General features: G+C 39.6%; 1 protein-coding gene across 1 annotated transcript in view; it reads left to right on the forward strand.

Annotated features, from left to right (window-relative positions):
* LOC111146915 (guanylate cyclase activator 1C) overlaps positions 1-12,057 on the forward strand; it is a 33,560-nt gene extending 21,503 nt beyond the window's left edge. The window contains exons 3-4 of the mRNA XM_022502677.1: positions 3,433-3,520; positions 11,888-12,057. Coding sequence (XP_022358385.1) covers positions 3,433-3,520; positions 11,888-12,057 — 258 coding nt within the window. The remainder of the gene's footprint in view (positions 1-3,432; positions 3,521-11,887) is intronic.
* Positions 12,058-15,985: the final 3,928 nt, after the last annotated feature.

Genomic DNA, 15,985 nt, shown 5'->3' on the forward strand with positions numbered 1-15,985 from the left:
GCGAAGAGTGATAGTTTGACTTCTTCTTTGCCAATTTGGATGCCTTTAATTTCCTTTTGTTGTCTGATTGCTGAGGCTAGGACTTCTAGTACTATGTTGAATAGCAGTGGTGATAACGGACATCCCTGCCGTGTTCCTGACCTTAGTGGAAAAGATTTCAGTTTTTCTCCATTGAGAATGATATTTGCGGTGGGTTTTTCATAGATTGCTTTGATAATATTGAGGTATGTGTGAGGGCAGGTTTTTTTCCTGCATATGTTTTCCATTTCTGGGGGAGGGAGAGGGTCATCAAATTCTTAAAAGAATTAGGAAGAACTAAAGGATAAAAATGATTTTGTCTAAATCTTATGGAAATTTTTGCACAGATTTTCATTAGTTAAAATGTATAACTCATGTTAGTGAGAAAAAGAAAGAGAAATCTTAAGTAGCTAATTGAATTGTTTTCTTAAAGTGTTTAGAAAGAGAACAAAAAGAAATAAGGAAACAATAAAAACAGAGCAGAAATTAATAATTGATACTATTTGTCTCCACTGAAATTAATAAAGATTAACAAGAATAAGATGTAATTCTCGCAAGGGCACTGTAAGAAGTGCACCCTTACACACTGTGGAGGAAGTATAAATGGATAGAACATTCTTGGAAATTTGGTAATCTGCATCAAGAGGCAAAAAGTTTATCTTCATTTTAGAGTCAACATTTTTGGTCAGGAAAAGCAATCATTAACATCAAAGATAAAAGTTCTATGACTTACATCACAGAGTCACTTAAAATACTAAAAAATAAGTGACTTAAAAGAGGAAAAGTTTTAAATAAATTAACGCAATGGAATACGTACTTGCCAAAAATGAGTGGTCGACAAACATGTTTTCTCTATGGTGGCAAGTGAAAAAAAAAAATAGGGTCAGGAATAATACATGCTGTTTAATAGAAGTTCTTTCAATACGTAATAATAGGATGTTAAAATAAAATACAGCCCAACCACCAAAAGGATCCAAAGGAAGTACTAGATTATAGGCAAAATTTAAAAAGGAAGTATTTTCACTTCAAAGGCATAAAATGGTCAGGAGAATTCTGAGCAGGATTATTAGAGAGGATTTCTTGGGTAAGAGCACTCAAGCCAGTAGCATGGGGATTTAAGGAGACCATGGAGTTTTGGGCAACACTGTGTTCCATTGTTTGAATCTGGGAAATCCATATGAAACAGACCATGGCAGCAGAGTCGAGGGATATGGCTTAGGAAGTGTCACATGCCCAGAATTAGTTGGGACGGAGGTTTTTTCGTAGATCAGATATGGGGGGTGGGGAAGCTGATATAGAGTTGTCTTGGATCTTGTCCAGCTGAGCCCCTTGGAGAAATGAAGCCACCTCAGAAGAAGAGGGAGCTAGAGGTAGAACCAGAGAGTGGTTCCCAACCATGAACGGGGTTGCGCTCCTTCTCCCCCAGGGGACACGTGGCAATGTTGGGAGACATTCTGGTTGTCAGCGGGGCAGTGAGTGGGGGAGGGCGTGGTGCAGCTGCTCTCTATTGTTTAGAGACCATCTATTGTTTGGATGTTAAACATTCTCCAATGCACAGGACAATCCTGAACAAGAAAGAATTGTTTAGTCTGAAATATCAATTGTGCAGATATTGAGAAACTCAGACCTAGAACTTGTAGAAGGAGCCTTGAGGGGTCAGCTGGAATCAAAATGCCTGACGCATGTCTAGGGAATTGCAGGAGAGAGTCTCAGTAATGAAGGGGAGGCATGGTCTCAGATAAGGAGGGGATTTCCAACATCTGCCATCCGGAGAGCTCTGACACTCGAGAGCCATGACAGTGCCTGCCAAGTCAGAGGTGTCCTGCTCCCCCTTCTCTCTTACCTCCTCCTGCTCCCACTCAGAGTTCTCAGAGAAGAGCTTAGCAAAATGCAGGAGAAAGTGAGAGAACCATGAGACACTATGGACTCTGAAAAACAATCTGAGGGTTTTGAAGGGGTGGGGGGTGGGAAGTTGGGTGAGCCTGGTGGTGGGTAATATGGAGGGCACATATTGCATGGAGTATTGGGTGTGGTGCATAAACAATGAATTCTGGTACACTGAAAAGAAATGAAAAAAATAAAAAATTATAATTAAAAAAAAAAGTACAGATATGCTAAATGAGGGAGAAGAGAACAAGCCGTGCGTCCTTGCCTGTTCCCCAGCCATGTTTCTCCTGTAAGAGGAGGGAAACCACAGGCAACACTGACAGCTCCCTCTGAAAATATCCCTTCAGGTCTATCAACCTTCCAGTCAGTCCTTCAGTCTCACTTATATTGCCCAGAGATGGGTGACAGACAAATCCTAGAAATTGCGTAATCTTTTATTATGACATATACATACGGTCTAGCATCCCTTCAGGCTAAACTTGAAGATGCCTAGCCAAATTTTTTAAGCTTTTGAGACCTCTTTCAAGACACAGAAACACTAAAAATGTCCAATAGGGTACTACATGTACGTAACCATTATTCTAAGTATCACCCTATATTTGACTGTGAGACCTTGACTTGCTAAGGCCAGGAGTTGTGCATTACCACTGTTCGCTCTGGCTAATCCTGGATTCAGCTTCCGTAATGCTTGAGAAGCAGGAGAAGAGATAGTCCTATTGCAGACTGTGCCCTCAATTAAAATATGTTGCCAGTGGTTTTTCTAAAGATCCCTTCATGTTCAATCAAGATAGTTATGTTCAGATTCCCAGATGACTACTCATTCTCTCTTTTCATCTCTCTTTCATTTCGTTATGCATTTCTACATCAAATATTGGTCACTTAATTTAATCACCTGGAGATGGGGAGAAGTCGAGAATGGTTAAATTTTCCCTCCAGGAAAGCTGGAAATGTCATTTTCCCTGGGTCCCCTGACAGCTGTAATGATGAAGGTGCTGGCAGGATGTGAGAGAAATACCGTGTCCTTCCAAGGCATATATATCTGTCTTCCCAGCCGATCATTCCACAAAAGGGCAAGAAGGACCAGAGGTGCCAGTGTCAGAAGCTAGAGGGAAAGCCTTAGATGGTTACAGAATATCCTTTCATGTTTCTCCATAAAATCAATGATAACTGGTTTGAAGTTGAGAGCATTGTCTATTTTCTAGGTCCAGAATTCTTACGACAGGGGCTGCTACAATTTTTTCCTCCAGTAGACTTTTTTGCATCTTTTGTGACCTAATATGTCGAATGGATCCCTTTCTGCTCTATAATATCAAACTTCAGATTGTATTCAGTTAATTAAATTTCTAAGCCTCATTACCCTGAACTGACATATAATCTTTTTACTTATTTTTAACAACTAGAACAGGTTGGACAGTCAAAATGACATGAACACATCCTCAAATTCTGTCACATTGTGGGTAGAAATGTCACAAAAATGTATTTGCTTCCAGCAAAGTTGAACTTTCTGATTTAATTTCTCTTTTCCAGGCTGTACAGGCCCTCAACGGCCAGCAAACTCTGACTCCTGAAGAATTTACTGATTTGGTTTTTCATAAGATCGATATAAACAATGATGGTAAGGCAATTACTCTCCTTGGGCTTACTTTTTAAAAATTCTACAAAGTAGTAGATGGTGGTGTGGGAATGCCATTAGGCAAAAGCATGAACCTTTCAAGGAAATCCTAGTTTTGATATCACTTGGGCTTCATAATTTGGCCAATTCAATGTTCTCTAGTCAGTACAATTAAATTGAGTAAATATTTATTGAAAAAATACACACACACACACACACACACAAATATTTTCAGTTTGTGATGCTTGACACTTTGGGATATATGAACAAAGTAAAGAGAGGAACAAGGAAAGAAAAGTGGGAAAATATGATTGGAAGGACTCTCTTGTTCGCTTTGGGATATGTTCTAGTAATTATTACTTTTTACTGGAGGTGTAGCATCAACTTGCCAATAAACTCAAGTTTTCCATAGTATAAAAATCATTTCTTCAATTGTGTAATTTACCTCTACTATCAGATTTTCCCCTTCCCTTTGAATACACACTTCTGGGAAGAGTTGTTGTATTTGCCTTCATTTCTGTTCTTCGTACCTTTTCTACATTTCTACTCTTTCTGCTAATTTTTCCATCTGCTATTGCTACCCTCAAATCTGGCTTCCTCCTTAGCTCAGAGAAGGTACACTTCTTGTTCAGAAGCTGAGTGAAAGGGAAGATGCAGACATTCTAGGAGAAGGGGGAATGCTTACACTGAAAGACTTTGATCTCAGTAAACTGATAGGGGAGCATATTGATTGGAGATTGAGGCAACCTATCTAGGAATGTTCCTTGAAAACAGAAAGTTTGACATTGTGGAAAAATATGAAGTTAGTAAGTGATTTAAGTGGGGAAAAGGGATGGATATGAGGTATTGGGACTCCAGCCATGGTTGCCATCAATCTAAGGTAACTTTTTCCTAAGAACCAACATGCCCGCCATAGGTCACTTCTTTTAATGGACACTAGAGGGCAGTAGACACCCATGTTGAGTGTGGCAGTTTGCACACGTCTACTGTGGCAGCTCAGTCTGGCAGGATGGGATGGTGAGGGGGCTGGGAGGGAGTTCACATGAAACCGCCACTATGAATGAGCCAAACAACTAGACAAGAGTATAAATCTCAGAATAACACTTTAGAAATATATCAATAGCATTAATCTCCCTCTTAGGACCTAGTCCTAGTTTGCTTCACTTTAATTTCGAGTCAGCACGCTCATTTTCTAAATGACCAAGATCAGAGTCATTTGGTTGTAATCACTTATCTTTGGGTCTATCTAGATTGAGGGTAAAATAAGTCAGTTCATGTGAAAACTTGCAAAACTTCCGACTATCCAGAATTGACAAGGAAACTAAGTGAAGGTAGACAAGGACCAGAGAAATGGAAAGTGGAAGATCTTAGGAGGTAATGACAATTTTATTTAAATTTTATTTAAATTTTATTTAAAATTATTTAAAATTTATTTAAAATTGCAACTGAAAATTCTAATCACCAAACAGGACAAATACTGTAGGTTTTCTTCTGTTTTAGTTTTTAATCTTAGAGGTGCTAGAGTATGGCAGGGATTGGAGTAGAGATGATAAAACATTTCAGGCTGGGGCTGAAATCATTGACCAAAGGACAAGTGTCATGGAAATAGATGGGACATTGTGAATGTTTCAGATTTAGTAATACAATAAAGATCAAAAGGGCAGGTCAAGAATGTTTGAAAATATCTCTGGATCCTGCATCTAGGGATGGAAGTCGGGGGGAAAGGAAAAGTGACCTCTCCTGGAGAAGTTTGAGGATTGTGTTCTCCTTGAGAAGGGGCTTGATTTCTATTAGTGTGAAGGAGCAGATAATGTGTTGCAGAAAACAAGAAAATGATGCAGGACTCTCTATTTATTATCTAAACAGTTTCCTTACAAACAAAGTATAAGGAGCCAGTAAAATGGGAGAATGTGATTGGAAGGGCCTAGAAAAAGAAAGAGAAGATTGCAAAAGGATGCAAATCTAGAAGAATGAAGGTGTTTTCTTGAAGAATAACTAAGGATACCTGCAGCCCAGGAAACGGGCTCTTTGATCTGAAAGAATATGTCAAAAGAAAGAGAATACATTATTGTTTCTGGAATGGCTTATAGAACTAATCATGCAAATCATTTCCTCTGATGGAAATTTGTATTTAAGAAAAAAGATGTATATCATTGTCTTTACAATGAAGATATCAAATAAACTAGTTGCATTTTGGAACAACAGTGAACCACTGTTTCTTGGCAAATGCATATACACAACTGAAACTGATAGAATTTGCTTTTATATGCAAATTATTGGAGGTTGTTGTATCATCTCATCAAGAGACAGCTGGATCATTCTCTATATCAAGAAAAGGATGCTGAAATTGTACATTTGGACAAAGACAGACCAGAGCACCAGAAGGCAAGGAAAAGAAAGTAATGAAGACATAGAAGGTTGATATTTGCAGAAGTATAAAAGAATTTTCCCAGTATTTGACATAGGAAAATAAAATGTTTCACTCACACATGAGCGTAAGCACCACTGGGGAAAATGTCTATTTATCTTTGTACAGATCTAAGTGTATATACCTCGAATAAGACTTTTTAAATTGTTAATTATTATTGTTATCAAAACATTAGTGTTGGGAGAAATAGAAATGTTAGGTTTACCAGAATAGTGTTGACTATGTGCCAATGTATTTTTTAATTTTCAAACTGAAAAGCAAGCATACTATTGATATCTGATAATCCAGTGAATGTTGAAACCAAAGATAAAGAAGATCACAATACACCAGGATACAACTTTAGGAACATAGACGAACATCCCAATTTGACTGCAAATTGTTTACAACAGAATGACCAACATAAAATTTGTTGGGACAAAAAAATACACCACAGCTATGAAGTATTCTATACGTGATCATCATGGTAGTTAGCAAATCAAAGTTGGAAGACAAATCAAAAGAGAGGCATAGGATAAATGTTAAGAAAACAAAAAGATGAGATTCTACAAACTCCATGAGGGCAAGAACTATTTCTGTTTTATGTCCTTTGGTATTTCTTGCATGCTCACACTTCCTGACATGTACTAGTACCTTAATGAATAGTTGTTAGATGAATGAGTGGTAAGAAGATGTCATGAAAAGTGAAGGAAGAAATAAAAAAGAAACAAGCACAACATGCAATTTTTTAAAAAAAGATTTATTTCTTTATTGGAGAGAGCGAGCGAGCAAGAGAATGAGAAAGAGAGCACATGCACACACTAGTGGGGGAAGGGGCAGAGGGAGAGAGGGACAAGCAGACTCCTCACTGAGTAGGAAAGCCAAAACAGGGCTCCATTCTAAAACACTGAGATCAAGACCTGAGCTGAATTCAAGAATCAGATGCGTAGCTGACTGAACCATATAGGCCCCCCACAACATGCAATGTTATCTGTAGGAAGAAAGATAACATCTGCAATGTTGTGTGTCTAGACTACTTTGGAAATTAACATACATGTGTGTATGCTCACTTCACAAAATGTAAGTGCAATTGATTAGCAGGAGTTAATTACTCCTGAAAAGTGAAACTGCAGGGACAGAAAGAGATTATGGGGGGATTCTTTCATTTCATTACACCTTTTTGTAGTGCTTAAGTTTTGTATCATGAGCATATATTATTGTAATAATTCAACAAGAAATTTTTTTATTCTTATATTATGAACAAAAGCATCAGGAAGGAAAACTTGAAGAGAATGATAAAGGCAGAAGATTGGAAGTTCAATATTCAATGTTATTGAGGAATGAAAATAGGCAGGATAGCAAGACAAGTCAGGATAAATGGTTAAACATGGAATTCTTCAGCCTTTCCTGCAGGAAGAATAGCAAGTGTGTTCTACCATCCACTGCCTAGGAGTCGTTCTTGACATGATTTAGGAAGATTTATAGCAGAAAGAATCCAGAAGTTTAACCTGGCACCAAACAGCACAGGGGCAGCGGAGACGTCAGTGGCTCATAATACTAAACCGTGAAAGTGAAAAGAGACAGAACAAGACCAAAGACAAAATGAAAGAGGTGATTATTGGGTGGATATTTTGGGTAAAAGAAAACAGGGACAGGACATGAAGACATTTTATTGAGCAGTTACCCAGAAGGACCACTGTCGTCAGCCAGAACATTGTAGAAAGCCACAAGAGTCACAGCAATTCAAGCTGGGAAGCAGAACTACCAGGGAGAAGAGGGCATCGGGTTTTCTCGTACAAGAGAAGAAACTGCTGCACTTAAAAACTGGGCTATAGAATGCTGCTAAATGCCGCTAGCGCCACCTTGCTAGTGACTACAAAATTGTGTCGTGTACAATCTTCACTGGTTCCGGCCCTTGAAAATCTGGTCCTTCTCATCTCCTGAGACCCCGCCACCAACCTTCCCCCAACTCCCCCCACCCCGTTCCCATTTCTGCTACTTTCCCAGGCCCACTACACTGTTCACCAACTTCTAATTTAAAAGCGTTAGAAAGAATTGACAAAAAGTCCTTTACACAGGCTGGTTTCTTTCAAAACCAGGTTGACTTCTTTAGAGCAAAAATGATAACGTGGGCTTGTATAGGAAATCTTGGCTTTTCTTTTGAGGAGAGCGGGTAGGAGGCCTTTTTTTGTTTTGTTATGAAAGATAATATAAGAGGTTAATGGGGAGAAATACAGGACCCAGGAATGTCAACAAGATAACCAGATTGCAAAAAGAAGGCTAAAGAAAATATTCACAGGTAACCTGTATCATCAATGAAGCTGCTGAAATCGGTAGTGGGTGATAGAAGAGCATTGACCTTCAGGGTCCCCAGGAGGAGAGAAAGTATCCACAAATGCAACCAACAACACTAAACCATGTAGCTATAAATGATGTGTATATGTATATTTCAACATGTAAAAATAAAATTGTCTTCTTTTGAATTATGCCTTACAAATACTGAAATGTGTCTTGAAATATACAACAAAATAATACAAACTCAAACAATTGTTTGAGATCCTTTTGAACTCTGTGATCTCCAGCTCAGTCACCTCTTACTGGCTTTGGCTCTACGGTGGTAGATTTTTTTTTTTTTTTTTTTTTTTTGAAGGAAGCTTCTGGACCTGCATAGGCGATACTTTTTAGACAGATTCAGAAATCATCCTTTTAATTTGTTTGGGCATAAATCTGCAGGCAAATTAAAAGGGATTAGGAACCAATGTTTAAGAGCATCAGATAAAAGAAAGCAGTTTGTCAGCATGTTTTCTGAGCACCTGTCACATTCCAGAACAGTAGCATTGGAGGAAATGGCACTTGTAGCTGGGACTTACTACATGTTTGATGAGTAAGTGAATGAATGCTAAGTGCTAGAGGGAAAAGAGGAAAATTCCAAAGTAAGTACTTTAAATAGAAATAGTAAATGTTGTCAGTTGCTATAGGTAGAAGTTGGCTTAATTTCAAAAAAAAATTTTATGGTAAGTGGTTAGGTAACATGAAAAAAATAAAATATGCAGAGTTCACACATGTTTTGAGAAAAGAGAAAAAACAACAGCGAAGACTTCCATTCTCTAATTTGCTAAGGGAGTAGAACTTAAAATTTCATCACAAGAAAAAAAATGTATAAAGTATAACTTACATGCGGTGATGGATTTTGCAAGATGTGCATGTATCAAATCATTACATTGTATACCTTAAACTGAAACAGTGTTATATGTCAATTCTATCTCAATTTTTTTTAAATGTTTTTAAAAGAAATCCCATCTTTTCTCTCTTTGCCATACCAGTAGCCTGTGTTGCTTTTTACTTGACATGGTGACTATACCCTCCACACCCTCAGACACAGCTCCTTCCTCCCGCACTGGTGACAGCGGACAAGTGTTATAACTGAGTGATCAAAACCCACTTCAGTTACCCCGTCTCCACTCTCATTTCTCTTTTGGTTATGCGAAGCCCCTAGAAATTTGAATAACTTTTGCGTGGGGAATTTAGCAGCTATGATTTCTTTTTGCAAAAATTGATAAGATTATTTTGTTGCTGTTGTTTATGGTTCCCGTGACCCAACATGCCACTCCATGGCTGTCCCCAGCCCCACACTTACTACTCCTCATTTTGTTTTTTCTCTTTAACTTTGGTTCATTCCATTCCATGGTTATACATCCCCTGTGAGACATAGATGACTTCATGCTTACCCTGTGCGTCTTGCACAAACTTCTTTGGCATAAGATAACATAAGGAACAAAGATTCAATTTCCATTTAAAAAACGTGTTTTAGAATTTTCCTACTGAAACCAAGAGGACGGTATCTTATGAGAATGTGATGATCCATGTTTATTTATATTTGAATCACTATCGTGATGTTTTGGATATTTGATTTTATCCACTAAAAAGTATCTCAGGCCCTGCTGACTGTTTGCCTCAGATGTTCATTCTCTAGTTACTGAATGTTCTTGGTTTGTCTTTGGCTGCCCTTCCACATAGCCACAAAACCTATTTGGTACAATCACTTTGAGATCAGAGCTACATCTATACCCCTTGACTTGAAGACATTCATGTGCAACCACATCCCAGCAGACTCTAAGCCCAGGGTGGGTGGTGGTCCAGTGAGGCCAAAGAAAAGACCTGGAGACAGCAATCAAGACATAGGGGTTTTTGTTTGTTTGTTTGCTTTTGTTTTTGTTTTTAAAGATTGTATTATTTATTTGAGAGAAAGAAAGTGAGCATGAGCAGGGGAAGGGCAGAGGGAGAAGGAGAGAGAGAAGCAGACTCCCCATTGAGCAGGGAGCCTGATGTGGGACAAGACAGAGGTTTATTGGGAGCACTTATGTATAGGGAATCCAAGAGTGGCCTCCTGGTTGGAACAACTGCTACAGACATCTCTGTGCATCAAGTTTTATATCATAGTAATTTAACCTAGCAACTATTAGTGGCCCTTCCCCTCCTTACATTGAGAGAGCTTCCAAAGAAACCAAGGTCTGCCACCTGGATACTTTTTTAAGGGAGATACTCCAGGTTGGCCAACCCCAGGGGTCCTGATCACTTGAACACTAAACAATGCATTCTACATCACATTCTGCTTGATAGGAATATAGAGAGAGGACAGAATCTCTACATTTTCAAGACAGTGATTAACAAGGGCATTTGGAGGTGCTTACACAAACTAGCTATCCAGCATGTACCATAAAGCTCATAATTACAAACAAATGAGTCAGCAGAGAACCCCCATCCTTCCAAAATGTTGAAAAGTTGTCTTGTGGGATGAGGCTTGTGCCAAAACATAGCAGCCATGGTACATGGGTATAAGGCAATGGCTTTATAGCCTGGGACTCGCCAGGATGGGTCCACAGCTTAAGTCAAACTGATGAAATTAGGAATAAAAAATGAGAGGGGAGCCTGAGTGGCTCAGGTGGTTGAGTGTCCAACTCTTGATCACAGCTCAGGTCTTGATCTCAGGGTCATAAGTTCAAGCTCCACACTGGGCTCCATGCTGGGCGTGAAGCCTACTTAAAAAAAAAAAAAAAAAAAAAATCAGAAGACAGCCTACCAATAATTGTATGTGGAATGAATTAATGTTTAACTTTTTTAGGGGCAGCTGGGGGGCTCAGTTGGTTAAGCGTCTGACGCTTGGTTTGGCTCAGGTCATGATCTCAGGGTCCTGAGCTTGAGCCCCACGTTGAGCTCCATGTGCAGTGTGGAGTCTGCTTGTTCTTCTCCTTCCCCTTGCACATGCTCTCTGTGTCTCTCTCTTTCTCTCTGTCTCAAATAAATAAAATCTTTTAAAAAAAATGTTTAACCTTCCTCACAGCTTTGGATAGTCCCTGGAATTATTTCCTTAGAGAAGAAGGTTGAAAACAACCTTAAACATAGTCATTTCCTCCTGATCTTAGAAATCAGCAATATTTATGCTCCTATCACTTGCTCATATCTTCAAGATTAAATGTCAAATAATCGATACTGTGTAGAGACATGACTGTGTATGTGAACACAAGTGCATTGCTAATGTTCTCCACTCAAAAACAGGTTGTAGTTGGGGCACCTGGGTTGTTCAGTTGATTAAGCTTTGGACTCTTGATTTTAGCTCAGGTCATGATCTCAGGGTCATGAGCTTGAGCCCTGCATCAGGCTCTGCACTGGCCATGGAGCCTGCTTGAGATTCTCTCTCTCTTTCTCCATCTGCCCCTCCCCCTGCCCCTGCTTGCACTTCCTCCCCACCCCCCTTAAAAAATTAGATTGTATTTGTCATCGATATTTTCACTGGCAACCCTACCATTGAATGCTTTTCTGTGTAAGGATATTCAAAGAATTCAGAGTCTGGTTGAGGTGAAAGGATGTCAGAAGAATATCAAGAAAAGTACCAGGGAATATATTATATACACAAGTGATTGGTATGAACAAAGCCTCTTGTTAATTGTTCATTTATTATTTTCTAGGAGAATTGACGTTAGAAGAATTTATCAATGGCACGGAAAAAGATCAAGATCTTCTGGAGATTGTTTCCAAAAGCTTTGACTTTTCTAATGTACTGAAAGTGATCTATAATAAGAAACAGTCAGACACAGATGGGAAGCTTCCTTCAAGCCATGTGAGAAGGCTGATCTAGAGAAGGTGGAAATGAAGCAGCGGTGAGCCATGAGAATGCCTTTCCCAACTTTCAGTGGATGCAAGACTTTCGGCTGAGAAGAGATGAAATTCTCCCACGTACATGCTATTGATTTCAGGTTTTTATTATAATTGTTATCGGCTTGTGAATACATCATTTAAGTCCCATGGATACTTCCATGAAGATCTTAGGCAAAATAATTGTTGCTCTTCTATCTATATTAGTGGTTTCTCTACAGATTAGAACATGATGATTAAACTGAAGGATTATCTCCATCCTTTCAAAATAGTGCTCACATGTATATTTCCATGCACACCTAAATTAATCTGCATCTTGAAATACACCTGGATAATCTGGGCAGTGTCTCCATACTTTAACATTCTTCTTAAACATGCATTCAGCAAATATGTTTGCTGCCTCGTGGCTCCTGTTGTATCTCTCTACTATAAGTGACCAAGTTCCGGTCTACAGAGACACTTTTTTCTTCCCTTTTTCTCTTATTCTTACCCTGAATCCTGTCTTGAATCAGTAATAATGTTCTGCTCCAAAGGAAAAGTCTTAAGCTCTGTAGTAAAAGGAGAAAATTTCAGACTGGGCAATGAGAATGTTTCTGCTGATTTGTTATAAATCTGGGTCCAGTTGTGCATGAAAATGGGATGCATCATCTGTAATTATTATGCCAGTTGGGGGTTTGATCAGAACAGCAGACAGTCAGGCTATGCAACAACAAGCACTTGACATTTTAAACGGTCCTGACATTATAGCTCTGACATTTCATTTTTTATATCCTTTCCAAAAAATGAAATGATGAATGAGATTTCTTGATGGGTTAAAACTTTTCAAGTTTTGGGTTCTGTATCATGGGCCCATTAGTGCATCTGTCAATGCAAGGCTTTCTTGTGGGAACACAGTGGAGGCTGAAGAGCAGATGTGAGCTCTCTTTATATTAAGACCTTTGTAATTATGCTTTCATATTCAGATTTGAGCTAAACACACACAACTGAAACTACAAAGACAGACTTGGATGGCCCTGTCTCCCTCGTGGTTACAGATGTGGGTAAAAATGTGGATTAGAGATACAGATGAGGCATGCATGGTGGTAGAAATGAAGTATAAATGGAGGTAGAGAAGTTATAGATGAAGGTATAGATGAAAATGCAGAGGAAGGTAGTCTAGATGGGTGTGGAAATATTCTGTGGTTTTCCAAAAGATTTTGAGATCCGCAAAGAAGTGCACAATGTATGTTGAAGAAAAAGTATTGCTGGTAGAGTAAAGTAAGAAAAATCATTGCAGCCATAATGACACAAAGTTCTACTCATTTGCTGACAGTGGGCTATCCATTGGACTCTGAGCTTTCTAGCAATAGAAGGGAAAAGGAAAACATCATGACAGTCTTGCCCAAGCAACAACCCCATCTTGGAAGTGGCGTTTGATTTCATCACGGCCCCCCCATTCCTCTGAGGCACCTCGTGTCCTTTCCATAGAACATTGGGTCCCAGCGTCCCCTTCCAACCTTCTACGTCCTAATAACTCTGACCTTTCCCCTTTGTTCTTCTAGCCGAGGAGGGTAGCTGCTTCCAGCCATTTCTGTGTTGCTTCTTCAATGTCCTCCTTTGCTTTTTCACTCCTCCAATGTCTTTCTCACTAATACCTTATGTTAATGCTGTTAATCAGTGTGATTTCTGTTTCCTTGACTGGATCCTGACTGATTCTGTGCCTTGACGGACTGAAAGGTCAGTCCTCATTCAGGTGTGTAACCCACCCCCTCCTTTCCTTGCATGCCCTGATATTTGCTCTGGAACTATGCTGAGTGGGCTTGTTTAATCCTAATGGCCCAGTGGTGTGGCTGTTGTCCCCACTTTATGTCTGGCACCTGAGACTCAGAGAAGTGATACCACTTTCTTAGAGTCCCTGCCTGGTAGTGTCCCCTTAGCACCATCTATAGATTGAGCTTTATAGGGAAACAGCCAGCAAAGGAGAAAGGTACTGAGAAGGACACCAGTCTAGCATCACAGAGCAAAAAATGGAAGGATAAAGTTGGAGCCAAGTGTATATAGCTTAATTTTCAGCACATTTGGAAGGCAGCTATGCTCACCACTATACCACCAACGCTGCACTATCAGCACATTTGGGATAGTTGGTGTGAGCCAAGTAGACACCTTAGGAACGCCCCCGCCCTCGCCATAGTTTCTATAGTCAGAGCATCCAAGGTCTGCTCTACCACAGACCTCATCTTGTACTTTATGCTTTCAACCCTGTAGTTCTCCTCTGGCTTCACCCTGTTGCCTCTTACTGCATCCTCCTCCACCCATCACCCCCTTTGGAATCATGACTGATTTGTCTAGTGCACCCAGGTTAGGTTTGGGTTTTTCCCTGGATCTGCCTCTTAGATTTCTAATCTCTGTTCCATGCCCTTTATGTGGTGCTCATGCCTCCCAAGTTGACCCCAGGGCTTATGGTGAAGAGGCAAGAGTGGTACTCCCTTCCCTTTTCAAAGAAGAGCGTCATCTGTAAGCAGGGCAGACAGGCCCACATAGTACAACTTTGATAGCTTCTTAGGGAAAAAGGTTAGTGAGTACAGAGAATGTGAAGATACTAGCTGCTTGTGATAAGAAAACAGTTCATGAAATAGTTATCTGCCCCATAGTTTTGCTGAGGATAGTCCTAAGAAGGGGAAAGCCTGAAATTCAGGTACAAAAGAATTTAGATTAATTCATGGTAAGGTAGACAGAAAAAAAAAAAGAGGTCAGGAAAACAGAACTACATCCTTTCCCTCATCTCCATCTTCCTCTCTCTTTTAAGATTTATTTATTTATATGAGAGAGAGAGACAGAGAAAGAGAGAGAGAGAGGGTAAGTGGGAGGGGCAGAGGGAGAGGGAGAGAATCTGGAGCAGACTCCGCCTGAGTGTGAAGCTGATCTCATGACCCTGAGATCATGACCCAAGCCGAAATCAAGAATCGGAGTCTTAACCGACTGAGCCACCCAGGTGCCCCCCTCAAGTCTCCATCTCTTAAGGTCTATCTCCCCAAGATCATGTTCTTTCTCCATGCTTTCCTCTGTAGCTTAGCACCATGAGCCTGATCCAGGAAATAGTCCTAATCTACATACGAAGTCATGTTACTTGAATGAACTGGGGATTTTAAAATAAATCCCTTCCTCCTTCAGATGATAAGCCTTAAGTAGAACCTACTGCCCAGTTACTTTTTTTTTTTTTTGGCAGGTTTTTTTAAATTTTTTAATTTAAACAGAATTCCATGTGTTTCCCCCCAGTGATTTTACAGTAAAATTTCAAGTCAGGAATTTTATGACAAGTAGGGCCTAGTGTGTGAAGAACCTCAACAACCTTAGGTTAATGTCTAGACTATCACTTCCATTTACCAAGGGGCAGTGTTCCAACCAGCATTATAACCATCTAATGAGAATCAGCATCCTCCAACACATTCTTTGTTCCTACAATGGCTTGATGTTCTGAAGGAAAGACACTATTTTAAAAAGAGATAAGGTATTAAAAGATTTGATCATCTTAATCTTATAAAAATGACACCCCCCCCCAAGAGATTAAAGTCATATTACATCTCTCTATGGATTTGAAGATGCACCGGAAGATGGCCTGTGTCTTTGGTCCCAAGTCTTGAGAAAGAAAGGAAGAAAAAAGAGGAAAAGATATGAGTGGCAGCTGGTCCAGGATAAGAACAAGCTCTAATATGATTTATCTTCTTTCTCCTCATGTCAGTAGCTGATGACCAGCTGCTCCTTCAATTAAGCCTTGGTTCTTTCTGGCAGGGACATGGAACATTTCACCTAGAGAAACACCTGCTGATACAGAACAGGGGTTTAGATCACAAGGGTAGGCTGTGGGGGCAGGACAATGGTTTAAGTGGGGCAAATATTTCCTTTTTTTATTTCCAAAATGTGTTGGCACAAAT

This window comes from Enhydra lutris, unplaced genomic scaffold (genome assembly GCF_002288905.1).
Source record: "Enhydra lutris kenyoni isolate GAN:26980312 unplaced genomic scaffold, ASM228890v2 scaffoldscaffold2, whole genome shotgun sequence".
In the NCBI taxonomy this organism is placed as follows: Eukaryota; Metazoa; Chordata; class Mammalia; order Carnivora; family Mustelidae; genus Enhydra; species Enhydra lutris.